At 41.6% G+C, this 14,965-nt stretch overlaps 1 protein-coding gene across 2 annotated transcripts in view; it reads left to right on the plus strand.

The window, feature by feature from the left end:
• dok6 (docking protein 6) overlaps positions 1-14,553 on the plus strand; it is a 43,644-nt gene extending 29,091 nt beyond the window's left edge. Inside the window, exons 5-9 of one of the 2 annotated variants that reach the window (XM_053412865.1) lie at positions 759-948; positions 1,213-1,239; positions 1,347-1,485; positions 3,829-3,934; positions 11,532-14,553. In XM_053412865.1, the coding sequence (XP_053268840.1) occupies positions 759-948; positions 1,213-1,239; positions 1,347-1,485; positions 3,829-3,934; positions 11,532-11,686 (617 nt within the window). In that variant the 3' untranslated portion in view covers positions 11,687-14,553. The remainder of the gene's footprint in view (positions 1-758; positions 949-1,212; positions 1,240-1,346; positions 1,486-3,828; positions 3,935-11,531) is intronic. The other variant, XM_053412866.1, reaches the window with a different exon arrangement.
• The last annotated feature ends 412 nt before the right edge of the window (positions 14,554-14,965 follow it).

The raw sequence follows: 14,965 nt of genomic DNA on the forward strand, positions 1-14,965 counted from the left end.
TATGACATTGCCATTTTCTATCCGTTGCAGACACATGGCTTATTTCGAATCATTAAGCGTAATTAGTGAGGACTAATTTAGATCATGGAGAACCCTCTTCCTCTTTATCTGTCTTCCTCTCTCCCTGTCTGCCACAGAGAGTTAGATCATGGTGAATGATTCCAGTCCAGCTCACTGGATGGCTACTGGCTAGTACGACCCGCTGTGGATTAAGCGAAAGTGAAGTAATGTTTAAAATAGTTTAAGGGTTGTTTTACTCTACAACTGCCACATCTGATTAAAAATCAAACAATAGGTAGTTCATGGTGGGTGCAGATAATTAAAAAGTAGTTGATATTTTTGATATTCATCTCTTTTTGGCCATATTGTCTGGGTCTATATGTATGATTATTTAATTTTTTTATATTATCAAGCACCTTGTAGCATTATGCCATGCATTTTATTTTCCATTGTAAATTTCCTCTTTCTCTTCAAATATGTGGTTTTCGACAAATGTGGTGAATTTTTTAGTCTGTGAGCTCCACAAACAAAAATCCATTCCCCCCCATCATATAAGGACAAGGAGAGAGGAGGAGATGCAGATAAATCAAAACTGTCTAGAAAGCTCTAGAAGTAACTATGAATTATCTCTAATTATCTTCATAATTCAAACACCAACCATTTGACACTGGATGAAAAATTAAGTCTATGCAGAGTATTTTCTTTTTGTCGTTGTATCATTAAAACCCCATCTTTTAACAAGTGTGTAATCTTTGCAGAACGTTTCAATGTGTACATAATGCCCACCCCGAACCTGGACATCTACGGGGAGTGCACCATGCAGATCACCCATGAGAACATCTACCTGTGGGACATCCACAACGCTCGCCTCAAACTCGTCATGTGGCCTCTCAGCTCCCTGCGCAGATACGGCCGAGACTCCACCTGGTTCACCTTTGAGTCTGGAAGGTGGGTGTGCATGCAGATTTGTGTTTGTGTCGTCTGAGTGATTGAAATGTTGTCAGTGGGGGGGGATACAACTTAGTTTTGGAATTGTCATAAAAACTTTCACAAAGCAACTTTGGATCATCCAGATCATCCCAGGATATCAGCATTTGCCACTGAGCCCTTCAGGCGATGATGTGACAGGTGCCTCTGTGTGTGCGTCTATTGTTTATATACTGTATCTTCTCACTCGTGTGTGTGTGTGTGTGTGTGTGTGTTTGACTTCAGCGGGCCATCGTATCAATGTGTCTCTCAGTAAGTGCACATTCGACCATGCATATTTGTAAATGAGCAATCCTAGAGTGAGCGCGATCAAAGTGTGTGTACTTCTCTCTGTCTCTGTGTGTGTGTTCCTGGCGCAGGATGTGTGACACGGGAGAGGGTTTGTTCACGTTCCAGACGCGGGAGGGGGAGATGATCTACCAGCGGGTCCACTCGGCCACGCTGGCCATTGCCCAGCAGCATGAGAGGATGATGGAGGAGATAGAGAAGAGCTCCCAGGTACAATTACATTTTTGGTTGTTTATCAAATACTCCCTGCAGCATTGTTTGCACTGCGAACTAACAGCTGACAATGTGTGTTAACTATGTGCGCAAGAGTCATGACATCGGAAGAACTATTTAATTCATCACTTTGATACAGTCGCTAAAACATTCTGTCACACCAAGAAACACAGAGAAGTAGTGAGGACGCTCTTTGTTTCTCCTCCTTGGGCCAAGAGTTCTCACACAAGCGTATTAACGGAAACCATGAATGCAGAACTGACAACACTAATGCAAAAGTTACATCAAGAGTTACTTAATGTGGTCAAGTGAGCTGTTGTCTGCAAAAACCTGGTCAACCCAGCCGCCACAAAAAATTAGACGCTTGTCAGGTGAGGTGTTTTGGTGCAGTTGCTTGGAATAGCCCAAAAAACACGCACCTCAAATACACATCTAAGCGGCGGCTGGATTGACAACACATCCGTTGTGGTTCTCTTCCGTTGCAGATAGTTGTGTGGCCTCCGTAGTTGTTTTGTGGCTTTTGTTTTCGTGTTGTGCTTGAATTCGCTTGTGTGAGACAACTTAATGCCTACATTTTATAGCCCTAACCCTAATTCTAACACAAACTCAGCCCAAACCCCAAAAAACAGGTCTTCCATATTACAAACCGAGGACCAGCCATCATGTCCTCTTTAAGGTCTATGCTCAAAATGGCCCTCACAAAGGAAAGTGCAAGTACACACACGCACACAAACACAGTCACACACACAAATCGTTTGAACCACAACCTTCTTTAGCAGTTTAATGGTTTCTTCTCTCTGTTTGTTTTAAGCGGATCAAACAAACACGTCATTTTTTTAGAAACCAAGATTTTCACACAAGCTCTTCTCGTTCGCACGATGGTTTTGTCTCCATGACTCATTTCCTGGAGACTTAACTGTTACAACGAACTTCTTAATTATAGAACCTAACCTTCCCCTAAAAATAAAACATGCCTTCACCGTAAATGTTAAATATTTACGTTTGAGACGACATGAACCCAACCTGACTGTAAAAACTGATTTATGTCCCCGTGTCACCAGTAACACACACAAAAGAACAAACCATCCTCTGCAGGTATTGTGTCTGGTTTCTACCCCCAATGTTTCGCCTTAGTCCGGGAGCCCTCTGCCCCCCCACGGTCCCCGCATCCGCTCCCTCCTTCCATCACAACACCCGTCCATCCCTGCCCCCCCCTCCTTCCTTCCTCCCTCCCTGGCCTGCTCCCCGCTATCATCTTTATTCTTTATTTATGTAGGCCTGCCTAGTGTTTGATGAGCCTTGACCATATGGCCTTGCTCTCGGACCCCACCATTTGGGAACATTTCCAAATGCAGCATTTACCCTCAGCTCTATAAATCACACAGGGAGCTAAACAAAACTCACCACTGAAATGCCATGTTAGCTTCTGAGTAATTGCAGATTATCTTTTCAGTAAAATATTGCAAATACAAATCTCGAATACATCATCCAGTGGCTCAACAAACAGCCATTTATATTGGCCACTCAACCAGAAATATACAGTGCTACGCAGGCTCTTTGGTTACTGACATGCAAACAGAGAGAGAGTTCTCCTCTTCACTTTCAATGAGCTCATTGTAGGAAAGTTTGGTTTTTAAGCCACCGCACCGCCGACAGCCAGTGGCTGAAGTTATTATGTATTTGGGTTTTCTGTACGCTTGAACCATATTTGTGAACACGACATCTCAAGCCCAACTTGAGGGGATTTCTTCAAATTTGGTACAAACAATCATTTGGACTCAAGGACAAGCTGATCAGAATTTGGTGGTCAAAGGTCAAAGTTTACTGAGACCCAAACAAAACAAGCTTTTTGTTTTGTGAATGCAACGTCTCAGGAACACCTTGAGGGTAATTCTTCAGATTTGGTACAAACCTTCAGTTGGATTCAGAGGTGAGCTGATGATATTTGGGAGGTCAACGGTCACAGTGGCCTCAAAAAACATGTTTTTGTCTCTCCAGCATGATATATATCAGTTCTGCCTTTAGTTAATTTGTTCAATCTTTCACCACTTGTCACTTGGACTCAAAGATGAATTGATTTGTTTTCAGTCATCAAAGATCAAAAGGTCACAGTGATGTCAAATGAGTCTGGAAATAAAAAGGTTTGTTGAATGAAATTGCACTGGTTGGCGGAGGCACACAAGCACAGGGTGGCAATTCTATTATATTGTAATATGTTAAAGCCTTGACCTCACACTGTGCAAAGTGGCCTCAGCTGATGTACACTGTCTCGATTGAATTGCCCCTGTTGCGGCTGAATGATTGACATTGACAGAAAGAGCCGTCCTCTGTCTGTTTCAGATCCACTCCAGAGAGACAATAACCAAGTCCATCTCCCTGCCCCGCAGCGCCTACTGGCAGCACATCACGCGTCAGAACAGCCTGGGAGATCTCTACAGTTACCAAGGTACAGACATGGAGTTGCTAATTATCACACACGCACAGTGTTGCCATTTCTTTACCTGCGTGTGTGTCAGGGGTAATTTGTGGAGCACGACAGGACGAGGTGGAGAAACAGGAAGACACAGAGAGAAATTAACATACGTTAAATTGAAGAATTTCACAAGTACATTGACACTACACATTTCTTTACATATACTGTATGTATACTTCCAAGCAGTGACAGGAATTATGGAATTATCTAGTTTTATTTCTCCTTCCATTTTTATATACATACGATCACTGAAACATCTCCATTAATTAGGGCCCGAGCACATGATCAGAGTCCAAGCCTGAATAGCTCTATGTGTCAATATTTTTTTTTTTAAATAACAGCACTCAAACACTGTGTTAATTGATCAATGAATCCTAAATTATTTAAAATATGTACAAAGGGGGACAGGGGAGGGGTTTGTTTTGAGGAGTAGGAAAAGGGTGAGGGCAGCGGGGGCAAGGAGGGAAGGAATGGGTGAGGTAGAGAGAGAGAGAGAGAGAGAGAGAGAGAGAGAGAGAGAGAGAGAGAGAGAGAGAGAGAGAGAGAGAGAGAGAGAGAGAGAGAGAGAGAGAGAGAGAGAGAGAGAGAGAGAGAGAGAGAGATCCCCTCCTGCTATGTGTGTGTATCTGGTTGCCATGGAAACTCAACTGAATGCACCTGTTCTCTCCCCACTGGGACGAGATAATTCTAAACTCTGACTGCACAACTCAAACAACTATAATTCAGAAACTATAAGTCCTATCTATGAAATAAAGACATCCTGACAATTCCAAGACTTTGCCGGACACACAGATATATTTGAAATTTGTGAGAGTAAAAAAATGGGACCGTGTGAGCAAGTTATGCGAGTGGATGCTCCTTCCAGAAAAGTTTCCTCTGAAATAACATTAGACCCAATGGAGAGGGATTGTTTTTTTCCTTAATGGAGCTACACACCTCATGTAATGTGCTCCTAGCATTAGCTTAAGCTCCCGTCAACTTGTCCTTAAACACATTCAAACTCCACATTAACCAAAAAATCACTCACCATGGCAACCGGATGCTTTGATTTGAATTTGAATCTGAATTGGATTGGCAGTGATGACAGTTGTTATTTTTTTACTTTGTCTTAAATAATAAAAGTTAAACACCAAGAATAAGATGTGAATTGTGAAAATATAGTTATTTTTTTCCACAATGCCTCGCTCTGCCTGGCCTCGGCGACCTAACGCTACTTAGCATCACGTTATCACGTATCACATATTAAGATAAGCAGCACAAAACACAAAACAAGCCAGCTACAATATTCCCACTTTGCCATAAAAGCAACAGAAAACCGCACATTATCAACATGAAACAGCAGCAACTTCATAATATACAGTAGTTTCATTTCTAACTTAAATTATCAGCCTGAATTGTATTGGTTAGCATGCTGGGTAAATACTGAGAGCGAGTGAGATACGACTTACCTCAGTCAAGGTCAGAGTGCAATAGCAACTGTCTTAAACTTTAATAGTATTTAAAGCAATCAACAGAGGTCTCCTATCAAAATACCTCCTTTGATGCTGTTCATCAAAGGAGGTTTTGAGAGAGGGTCCCTGTCAATCAAAATAATCTTCTATTTCAAATCTTAGCATCTGGTTGCTATGGTGATAGAACCACCTACTGATGAGGAACTTCTCCACTGAGTCAAAAGTTAAAGCAAGAGACTAACAGAATCTTGAATCTAAATTGTGATTAGTTTGGATTTCATTATCTCATCTAAATTACATCACGAGAGACAAACAAGATGTGTGTTCTTAAAATAAATGTACAGGTCTGTGCAATTGGAGGAGAAATAAATGTCACTTCAAATCCATTAATATCACAGTAGGTGCTTTATTACATCCAGGCTGAGCACAGTATGTCTTAAATCTACACTTCACACACGTAGGAAAGTGTGTGTGTGTGTGTGTGTGTGTGTAGACCAGAGGCAGAAAGGTGCTTAAAGAGCTGATGGGATTAGGCTGTGTCCATGGTATTAGTTAATTAGTCGACTTATCAGAGAATTATAGGCATTTTGGCGTTCACTGATGGAGCAAAAACAGAGAGCAGGGCAAAGATGAAAGTCGCTCCGACATCGTCATTTTCTTTTGAAAAGCCGAGGCTGGATTTTTTTTCTTCATTATCATTTAATTGTGGCCTGATAAGCCTAAAAGTGAGATGCGAGTCTTCCGTTTCAAACATCAACATGTTTTACTCATATTCACTAAACAGAGAAGCCTCAACCTCAGGGTCATTATTTATAGGCCCATCCTCTGTAAAGTCTCCTTTTTAAAACTCTTCCTCTCCAAACTCTGGTGAGCAGAGGAGCTCCTCTCTCATCCATCACCCTGCCATCTCCAGCGGTCCTCCCACACTTCCCCCCTGTGTGTCTGTCCAATTCGTAACAACCCTCCAACCTTCTCATGCTCATACACATTCAGCGCTACCATTATCTCCTCTCCTCTCCCATGAATAAATTGACTGCATCAGTGTGTTTGAGGACGCAGCAAAAGGTCTCGCCAGACAAGAAGGACGACAAGGTGATTCTAGGGAGTGACGGGAGTCGAACTCCTGTTGTGACACGGGATGTTTGGACTTTGAAAGACGTGTCAGGAGAACCTCACAGACCTCAGACACTAGTGTGGCCTTTCAGCCATGCAAGACAATTTTAGTCTGAGGAGAGTCATATATAGTAGCTGCGTTGATTCCTCATTGGTCCCACCTCTTCTTCAACTCATGACCTGCACATGAGAAAGACTCTTAGCACCGCCCCACAGTGCAGCCCTGACAGATGAACTAAAGTAACTCTTCAGTGACGGCACCCATTATGTATTAAATGTTCATTTTAATTGATTTTAGCAATTGATAAACACGTCAGGTCAAGTTTATATTAATACTTGTGCCACTCAGAATAGCAGAAGCCGTATTTTCACCATTTATCCCTCACTTTCAGCTATTACATTATTTTTCCATTGCTGTTACTTTTTGCCATCTATTTTTTTTTTTATGTATTCATTACACTGGCCCAGAGCCTGTTCTAAACATGCCTGTTTGTTTGGCCTGTGGTGATGCTGGTTGCAGCTTTTCTTTCTGAATCTGTGAAAGTGACCTGCTGTAACGCGGTAATTGAGCTAGGCAAGTGAAGACTGGCTGCAGGACTCAGTCCAAAGAACCCTGAAGCTGCTGCTGCTGCAAGAAGAGCTGTTTGCCTGTTTATTCAGAGTTCGCTGAAGTTGAACTCAGTACTCAGAACCGAGAATCAGATGTTGCTGTTGCACTGTTGTCTTGATCGACAACATCACTGAAGAGCACTGGTCACCTACTTATTCAGATTTTATGATGTAATGTGTCAAATTCGTCACTGCAACTTCCGCTGTTTATTCCTAACGTTATACATGTCAAGTGAGAAGCTGTTACGGTGAACGGTTCTCGAGATATGTGAGCCACATACAGACAAAGAGCGATTTCTGGAATCAGTGGATAGATTCAGCCGACTGTTGTTTTCCTGTTCCATTATCTACTTGAACTATCATGCATTCACTACATTTGGCCGTTACCTTTATTTGTTACTTCTAGCAGTTCATTTGAACCCTTATCAATTCATTTTAGCTCATGATTTTGCACCACATATTTTTTAAAGTGATCAATTTCTGCATTAAATGTTAATACTACACATGAAGAGGATCTAGTTCTCATGCACGTGCAGTGTTCAGGTGTTTAGGTGAATCAGTATGTACATATATAGTTACTAATGAGCTCATTTCGATTAATTGTAGTAAATATAAAAATATTAGTTTAGGTACACTACAGTATAATAGTATATCAAGTGCCCTCTGGCAACTGAAGAAATGTACCTCATTGGGAATCACAGTCTTATCATAGATTGTGGTAAAAAAAATTTTTTTTCAGTAATAATGACACCATTAATCCCTGAAATACTGATGTGGAGCCAATAGAGGTAAGAAATCGGGAGCTTGGACCAGGGTGGCTGGCTGCGTTTGCTTGGCTGTATCGCTGCGTGCATGATGAATATCCAATCAGCACAGTCAATTTGCTGAGTCATGCTCGGGTCGCTTTCAAATACCCTGCGGGTGCGGAAGAATAATTAAGGAACATGGTTTCCTGTCCCATCGAGGTTCATTCACCTATTTGTTGCTTTCTTTGGCTCGGATAAAGGAGGACCTGGCAAATGAGGAGCTGTAACTCTTTCATTTGAATATGTCTCACATCTGCTTTTTTTATTAATGTCTCTAAATGACATCCCAGTGGCCTTGCTTGCTAAAAGTGAAAGCAGTAATTGTCAAATGTGGTTTGTTCAAAAGAAGAAAAAGAGAAGCGTGTTGCAGAAAAACATCCTTTTATCAAGCTGTGGGAAACTAAATTAAGCCCCAAACAATTCTGCTTTTTAATAAAACCAGAAACTATACACCAGGAAAATGTGTCTATATCCCTGCTGCCTTCCAACTCTACTTTCTTAATATTATTCACTCTTTCGCATTTCAGTGAGACTGCTGTGTTCATTGAGTTTCCTGATGCATAGAAATAAGTGCACTTTAAAGTTTTCAAGTGGAAAAAGCAAGGCCTGTCAAAAGTGGTTCAATTACCAACTTTAATATTGGAATGGAAAATGGACAAGAACCCTTGTATTTTTTTTCTTGGAGCCGTTTTTATGTATTTTTGTTACATTTCTCACACATACATGCACACACACACGCACACACACAAGCACACTTTCTTTATCTCTCTGTCTCCGTTTCATTGCGCTTCACAGTTTAGTGCCGTAGCATTAGCAATTCTAATGGCAAAGAGCGCTGTTCTTCTTAGCGTGATAGGCCAGGAGTGATACGAGAGGATTTTACAGAGAGGGAGTAAGTATCCAAGGGACGGGGACAAGATGATCGGGGAACAGGATGATAACGCTATCTTATCTGCAACAGGCGACATGGAATATAGTAGATGCAAAAAATGTAATCCCATGAAAAATGCATAACAGCCAGTTAAAATGGAGTTCAACTGTTTGCATCTCTTTCTGCTGGAGGGATGGAAAGTTTTATTTTTATTTCTATCTGAGTTAAAAGGCTAAAAATGATCTCGAGATACAATTGCTTGATATCGATAAATATCGTAATATATTTGAGTTTTAAAATCTTCTTCATAGACAGAGAATGTTAAACACTTGGTAAAAAACTAAACATTTTACAAATCTGAGGGGAGATCAATAATGTGTTATACCTCCTCACTGTGCTTTTACAATACAAAAGCAATGTATTTATTTATATTGAACCTTTTTATTATTGTGATAATTATTGGTATTGTTTTATTGCTCAATCGTATTTAGTTGTGTTATTGAATCCTAATGTAAATGAACCAACCTAATCTTTATGATCTGTAGGATTGATCTTTGTGTTCGATCCAGTGCATTGTCGCCCCAGAAGCTGGCTTCTTACACACACACACAAGAACCCACACACATTAGGCTGCGTGTCCGCAGTCTTGCATGGTCAAGAGTCTGTGGCACAGGCACCGTCTCTTTCTCTGGTTACAGCTGTTACTAGGATGCCATCTGGGTTATCGCACTGTTAGAAAGGAAGGTGCAGACAGGTGTGTGTGTGTGTGTGTCTGTCAACATGCATGCATGAATAGCTGCTTGTGTGTCTGGGCCGACCATTATATCTGTCAGGGTGTTTGTGTATGTGTGTGTGTGTGTGTGTGTGTGCGCCTGGACCAGCAGCTGCCACCCCAGGCCAGATAGGATGACATGACCTTCCCCTGGTAATGAAAAGGCACTGATAAATCACTGTCTCCTCCTCATAGGGAGACGAGAAGAGGAGGGACGCTGGCAACATCTTCTCTCTTTTTGGTTTTACGTATTTTTTTTCTGTGAGTGTGTCTACAACCGTGTCTCCTGTCCAACAAGCGTGGCTCTCGTCAGGGACCTGGCATCGCACAACAAACACTGCTGCTTGTGACCGAGGAGATGATGAGATCTGCTCGGCCCTCTCTGTCTACAATCGCCTCCCTGCCTCTTTTTGTTTTCTCCCAGCCCAAATTGGCTTTGGTTGGGGGAGAGGGATTGTCCTGGCAAAGATGTGAAAAGGATATGCCTGGTTGCCCACCTGTCGTTTCAGCAGTCTATTAAGTACAGCGGCTAAAGGAGAGAAATGCCCCCCCCCCCCCCCCCCCCCAGCTTTTTTGGTTTTAACCTGCAGCGTTTTTTCCAGAGCTCCGTTTAAAACGTAAAGCTGGAGTCTCGCCTCGTTTTTCTTTATTTCAGGGAGAAGTGGAAAGGAAAGATGAGTGGACAAAGGGGTGTGCGAACTGAATGTGTGTGTGTGTGTGTGTGTATGACTCACCTGTTATGACTGGTGCTGTTCTGGTCTCATCCTCACACCCACACTGACCCCTCTGTGCTTCCTCCTGCAAGCTGTTCACGCAGGACAATGCCCTTTCTGTGTTTCTCCCTCACTCACCATCTTTTCTCTACTTGTGCATCAACTCTCTTTGCATCTTCTTCGCCACTTGACGATAATTGCTCGGCCGCCCGGGCCACGTTTTATGTTCCACTTCGTGGTGAGTCGGCACGGCAGTGCCTCTTGCGGCGGCCTGAGCCTGATTCTGTTGGTGCTACAGGCTACACACACACAGCAGAGACGTGTTAGTGTGTGTGATACTATATGAATCATTTGCACAACTTAAAATCATATTTTCCTTATAAGCATTTCAGCAACAACAGTGCAGGGGAGAATTATCTCTTTGTCGATTTTGTCCGTATGACCCCTGGAAGAAAACAAAGTCAAATTTTAATTTGTTAATCAAATTTCAATTAACCTCTGTTTATGAAGCGATTCCAAATGCATGAGGTGTATCGACGTGCAGAAACTTCTCACTGCGTGCCGCATCAGAAGGTACCAGGTCTGCTATAGGTTGGAAGTGATTACAGGGTTGTGTTGTGTTTTTTCACCTCCTGAAATATTGATCGGCGGCTACTTCCTCCCAGTTCCGTGCATGATCAGCAGCCTGCCAGCCACTTTATCCTCAACCCACCTCCGCGCGCACGTCTCCAAACAGCATTCTAATATATTATTAATAGTCTCGCAGTTGCACGGAGCGGCCCCTCCACCCACAAGTATCCATTACTCCCTCTCAGCGCAGTTAACCAATATGCACTGCAGAACAAATTGGTCCAATTAATTTAAATTAAGGTGGAGAGGGAGAGAGCAGGGAGCGAGGAGACGCCAGACGCGAGGAGACGATGAGGGACGTGGAATGAAGCTTTGTGTTAGAGGTGATAAGGTTGATTTACCATGACCTCTTTTACCCCTGTACAACTTTTAAAAATCGATTTTTCTTTAATGTAAGCCCACATCAAGAGATCATTTTATCTACATGGATGATCTTCTAATCTTATTTATAAAGATATCAGTATGGGCAGTAGCTAAGCAACAGTTACACCATGAGTCATCTGTTAAGGAAAACAGGACGTATTGTTTCTACCTCGTTCGATTAAACATGATAAAATAAATGCAAGAGCCCCATTGAATCTTATTTCCCCCTTCTCCCATCACAGGAACCGGCCTGGCAATGACTTTTATCCCCCGAGCACAGACGTTTCCCAGCTTCATGTCTGACCAGCCAGAGCAGGAGGAGAGCCAGCACCAGGAAGAGGCACCATCACCCTCTAGTGGCTGTGAATCCAGTTGCAGCCTGAGACCCCTTCAATGACAGAGAGCTGCTGCTCTGCTCGACCAAACCGGGACTTCTTTCCCCACTGCTGTAGAGACGATGTAGAAATATGTATAGTGACATGTGTAATATATCAATTCCTGGTGATTCTTTAGTGTCAACTGCAGAGCGAGTGGAACCCGAGGACTTTTTACTAGAAAGGGCGTTTTTTGTTGTTGTGTGTTGTGTGACTGTAGCTTCAAATATTGCACCAAAAATCCTCAAAAAGCTTTAAAGTGTTTTACGTTGTCATCGTGCTGTTAACACCAGCACGTACGACCCCCTTTTTTCTTTTTATATCCCTGCACTACATCCTACAAGAGGGTGAAGGTACTAACACACCAAGGTCTGCTGTAAAACAAGCTTTTTTTTTAAAGGGAAAAGGCTTTTCTTCTGAAATCGACAAAATCCCATAAAGTTCATTCCGACCATTTGCAGCCTCAGCAAGTATTTTCAGAAAAAAAACTAAAAAACAATTTTTGACACGTAATCCGTTCCATTCCGAATGTAACCCTGCTTTTCTCAACTATGTGGAATTGATAAATGCCTTCCACAGAATAAAAAAAAAAACGCTGGACTTTGATAGCAGTGATGAATCAGCTAAAGCCTTTAATCGGTTACAAGCAGCAGAAAGAAGAGGTCGTTCAGAAATGGGCTTCAAGGACGCCGGGAGTGGACGGACGTGTCACAGATGATAGAATGCAACCTTCTCACGGACGACTCTACTTTAAACTGTCAACCTCACAAAAACATGCAGTGCAGTCGGAGTTTCACAGCTTCCCGGCTCCTCTCTAACGTCATCATGGTTTTATTAGCTGTTCATGCCGGTGACCTGAAATCATACGTGATTTCATTTGGAAAAATATATCATGTTTCACTGAGAAAACAACATATTGACGCCACTCTCTTGTCACTGTGCAGAATGGAGCTACACCTAGTAGGCCGAGCAGATAGCAACTAGCTTGACTCTGTCCAAAGCACCTATAAAACTACAACTTTTCATTATTACAATTTCATTTTTATACAGATTAGAGAAATACGATATATCTGATTTGCTGAGAAAATTTAAGAGGTGCATTTTTTGTTAAAGCTGAACTAAGCTTAGTTTTTTAACGACACGCTAAAAATTTGATGCTAGCTCGAGCTTTGTGAGTGGTGTTAATATGTCTCGTTAAAGACAAGTTAAGCTAACTTAGCTGCTAGCTGTAGCTTTATAGTGAGTGGTGTTCAACCTTTTATGTTGTTAAAGACAATCTAAGCTAACTTAGCTGCTAGCTGTAGCTTTATAGTGAGTGGTGTTCAACCTCTTATGTTGTTAAAGACAAGCTAAGCTAACTTAGCTGCTAGCTGTAGCTTTATAGTGAGTGGTGTTCAACCTCTTATGTTGTTAAAGACAAGCTAAGCTAACTTAGCTGCTAGCTGTAGCTTTATAGTGAGTGGTGTTCAACCTCTTATGTTGTTAAAGACAAGCTAAGCTAACTTAGCTGCTAGCTGTAGCTTTATAGTGAGTGGTGTTCAACCTCATGTTGTTAAAGACAAGCTAGGCTATGCTAAATTAGGTGCTAGCTGTAGCTTCATGGAGAGTGGTGTCAATCTTCTCATGTAAAAAACGTCCATCTCCCTAAACGGTCCAACATATTCCTTTGGAAACTGATATAAGGACTAAAACCTGGTCCCCATGTTCTCCTCCAGTAAGAAGTGCCTTCCGACAGACCAGAACAGAGTAATGTGTTCTTTACCTTCTGAACAGAGTTGTCCTCTTGGCCCCGGTGTGGAACCTAAGCGGACGTCGTTTCTCCAACACTTCAGGAGACTCTCGGTCATCTCTTCTAATATCTGTGCTTCAGGTGTTGTAGGATTCTTGTGGCATCTCAAAGAAACGTGCACGCTTTTCAAATCCATAAATTGTGGCAACAGCAGTGAAATAAAATCAGTGAGGCAGCAAACCATCCCTTTACGATCTACAATCACCTTTTTTCTTTTTTTTTAATCATTTTGTCTTTTCTTGGGTTAATACCACGGTTAACAAAGATGGACGACATGTCTCCACTTCCTCCCACTACCCAGAAATGAAGCCAAAATACGCCTGATAGAAAATTTGCCCCATTTTTTATAATATTTAAATTTATTGGTAAAATTACTTTTTTGATTTGGTCCATGTCTCACCCACTAACATGGAGTAGGTGGAGTTTATGAACTGTACTGCAGCCAGCCACCAGGGGGCGCTTTACACACTTTCAGGGAGCTCTCATGTCGTCCATCTTTACAATCGATGGCTTATATGTACAGAAGCGGAGCAGATTATAGATTCCTGAAGAACTGGATGTAAATGCACTTCATTTGTGTTGAAGTTTTCGTTTTGCCGTCACTTTATTTTGTGTATTTTATTTAAGACGGCCTTTATTTGAAATTGAGCCACAGACTAAAGTGCCCATCTGAAAAATAGAGGCGTCCGTCTGCAACCCAGAGCCTGTGACAGGAGCGTGTAGAGAGACAGTTGACATATGTGTCTACATAGTTGTCTTGAGGCTTCCTGGATCTCACTTGTGGTAAATAAATGTGTGTGTTTGTGTGTGATCGTTCCATGACATCAGAGCTGCACTGACTGAAATAACTGGAGGAAGTTAGTTTTTATTTTTGCCATTTGAATATTCTGTTAGTTTATCGTAGGTACGGTGTGTCTTTCGTAATATCTGTTAGACGCTTGTGTTCGTGTCCACCGCCACTACCTTCTGTGTTCTGTTACTGTCAGATTGTATATGAAAGGCACTTTGAATACATTGAGTGTTTTCACTAAATGTACATATGTTATGTTTTTGATGATAACAAAAAAAACACAAATGTAATAAATTGAATGTTATATCATGCATCATCGGTTTTCTACAAGTCGTCAGGGATATTGAACGCAAGGTAAGTTTAGTTAAGGAAGGGTTTCTGCAGGTTTCAACAAAATCAATTAACATAGAATTACTTAATAATTACCACTCTCTGAGGTCAAGCTGAGTACACTGCGATACATTCGGACCATGTGTTTGTAGACTCATCAGTTATCAGTTCTAGATTGGTATTTGCAGTTTTATTACTGCGTACTAATATTTATATCATTGGGAAAAAGCTTCAACACCAGAGACATTACAATAGGCATGCCACCGAAACGTGTCTCTTGAAAAAAATATCTTGATTCTTGACTGAAGCACTTAATCAACGATTGTAATATTTTAACATTTAAAACTTTTCATCAATTCTGTTTATTGTATTTTAATTTACAGGTTTTCAGGA

This window comes from Pleuronectes platessa, chromosome 20 (genome assembly GCF_947347685.1).
Source record: "Pleuronectes platessa chromosome 20, fPlePla1.1, whole genome shotgun sequence".
Lineage (NCBI taxonomy): Eukaryota > Metazoa > Chordata > Actinopteri > Pleuronectiformes > Pleuronectidae > Pleuronectes > Pleuronectes platessa.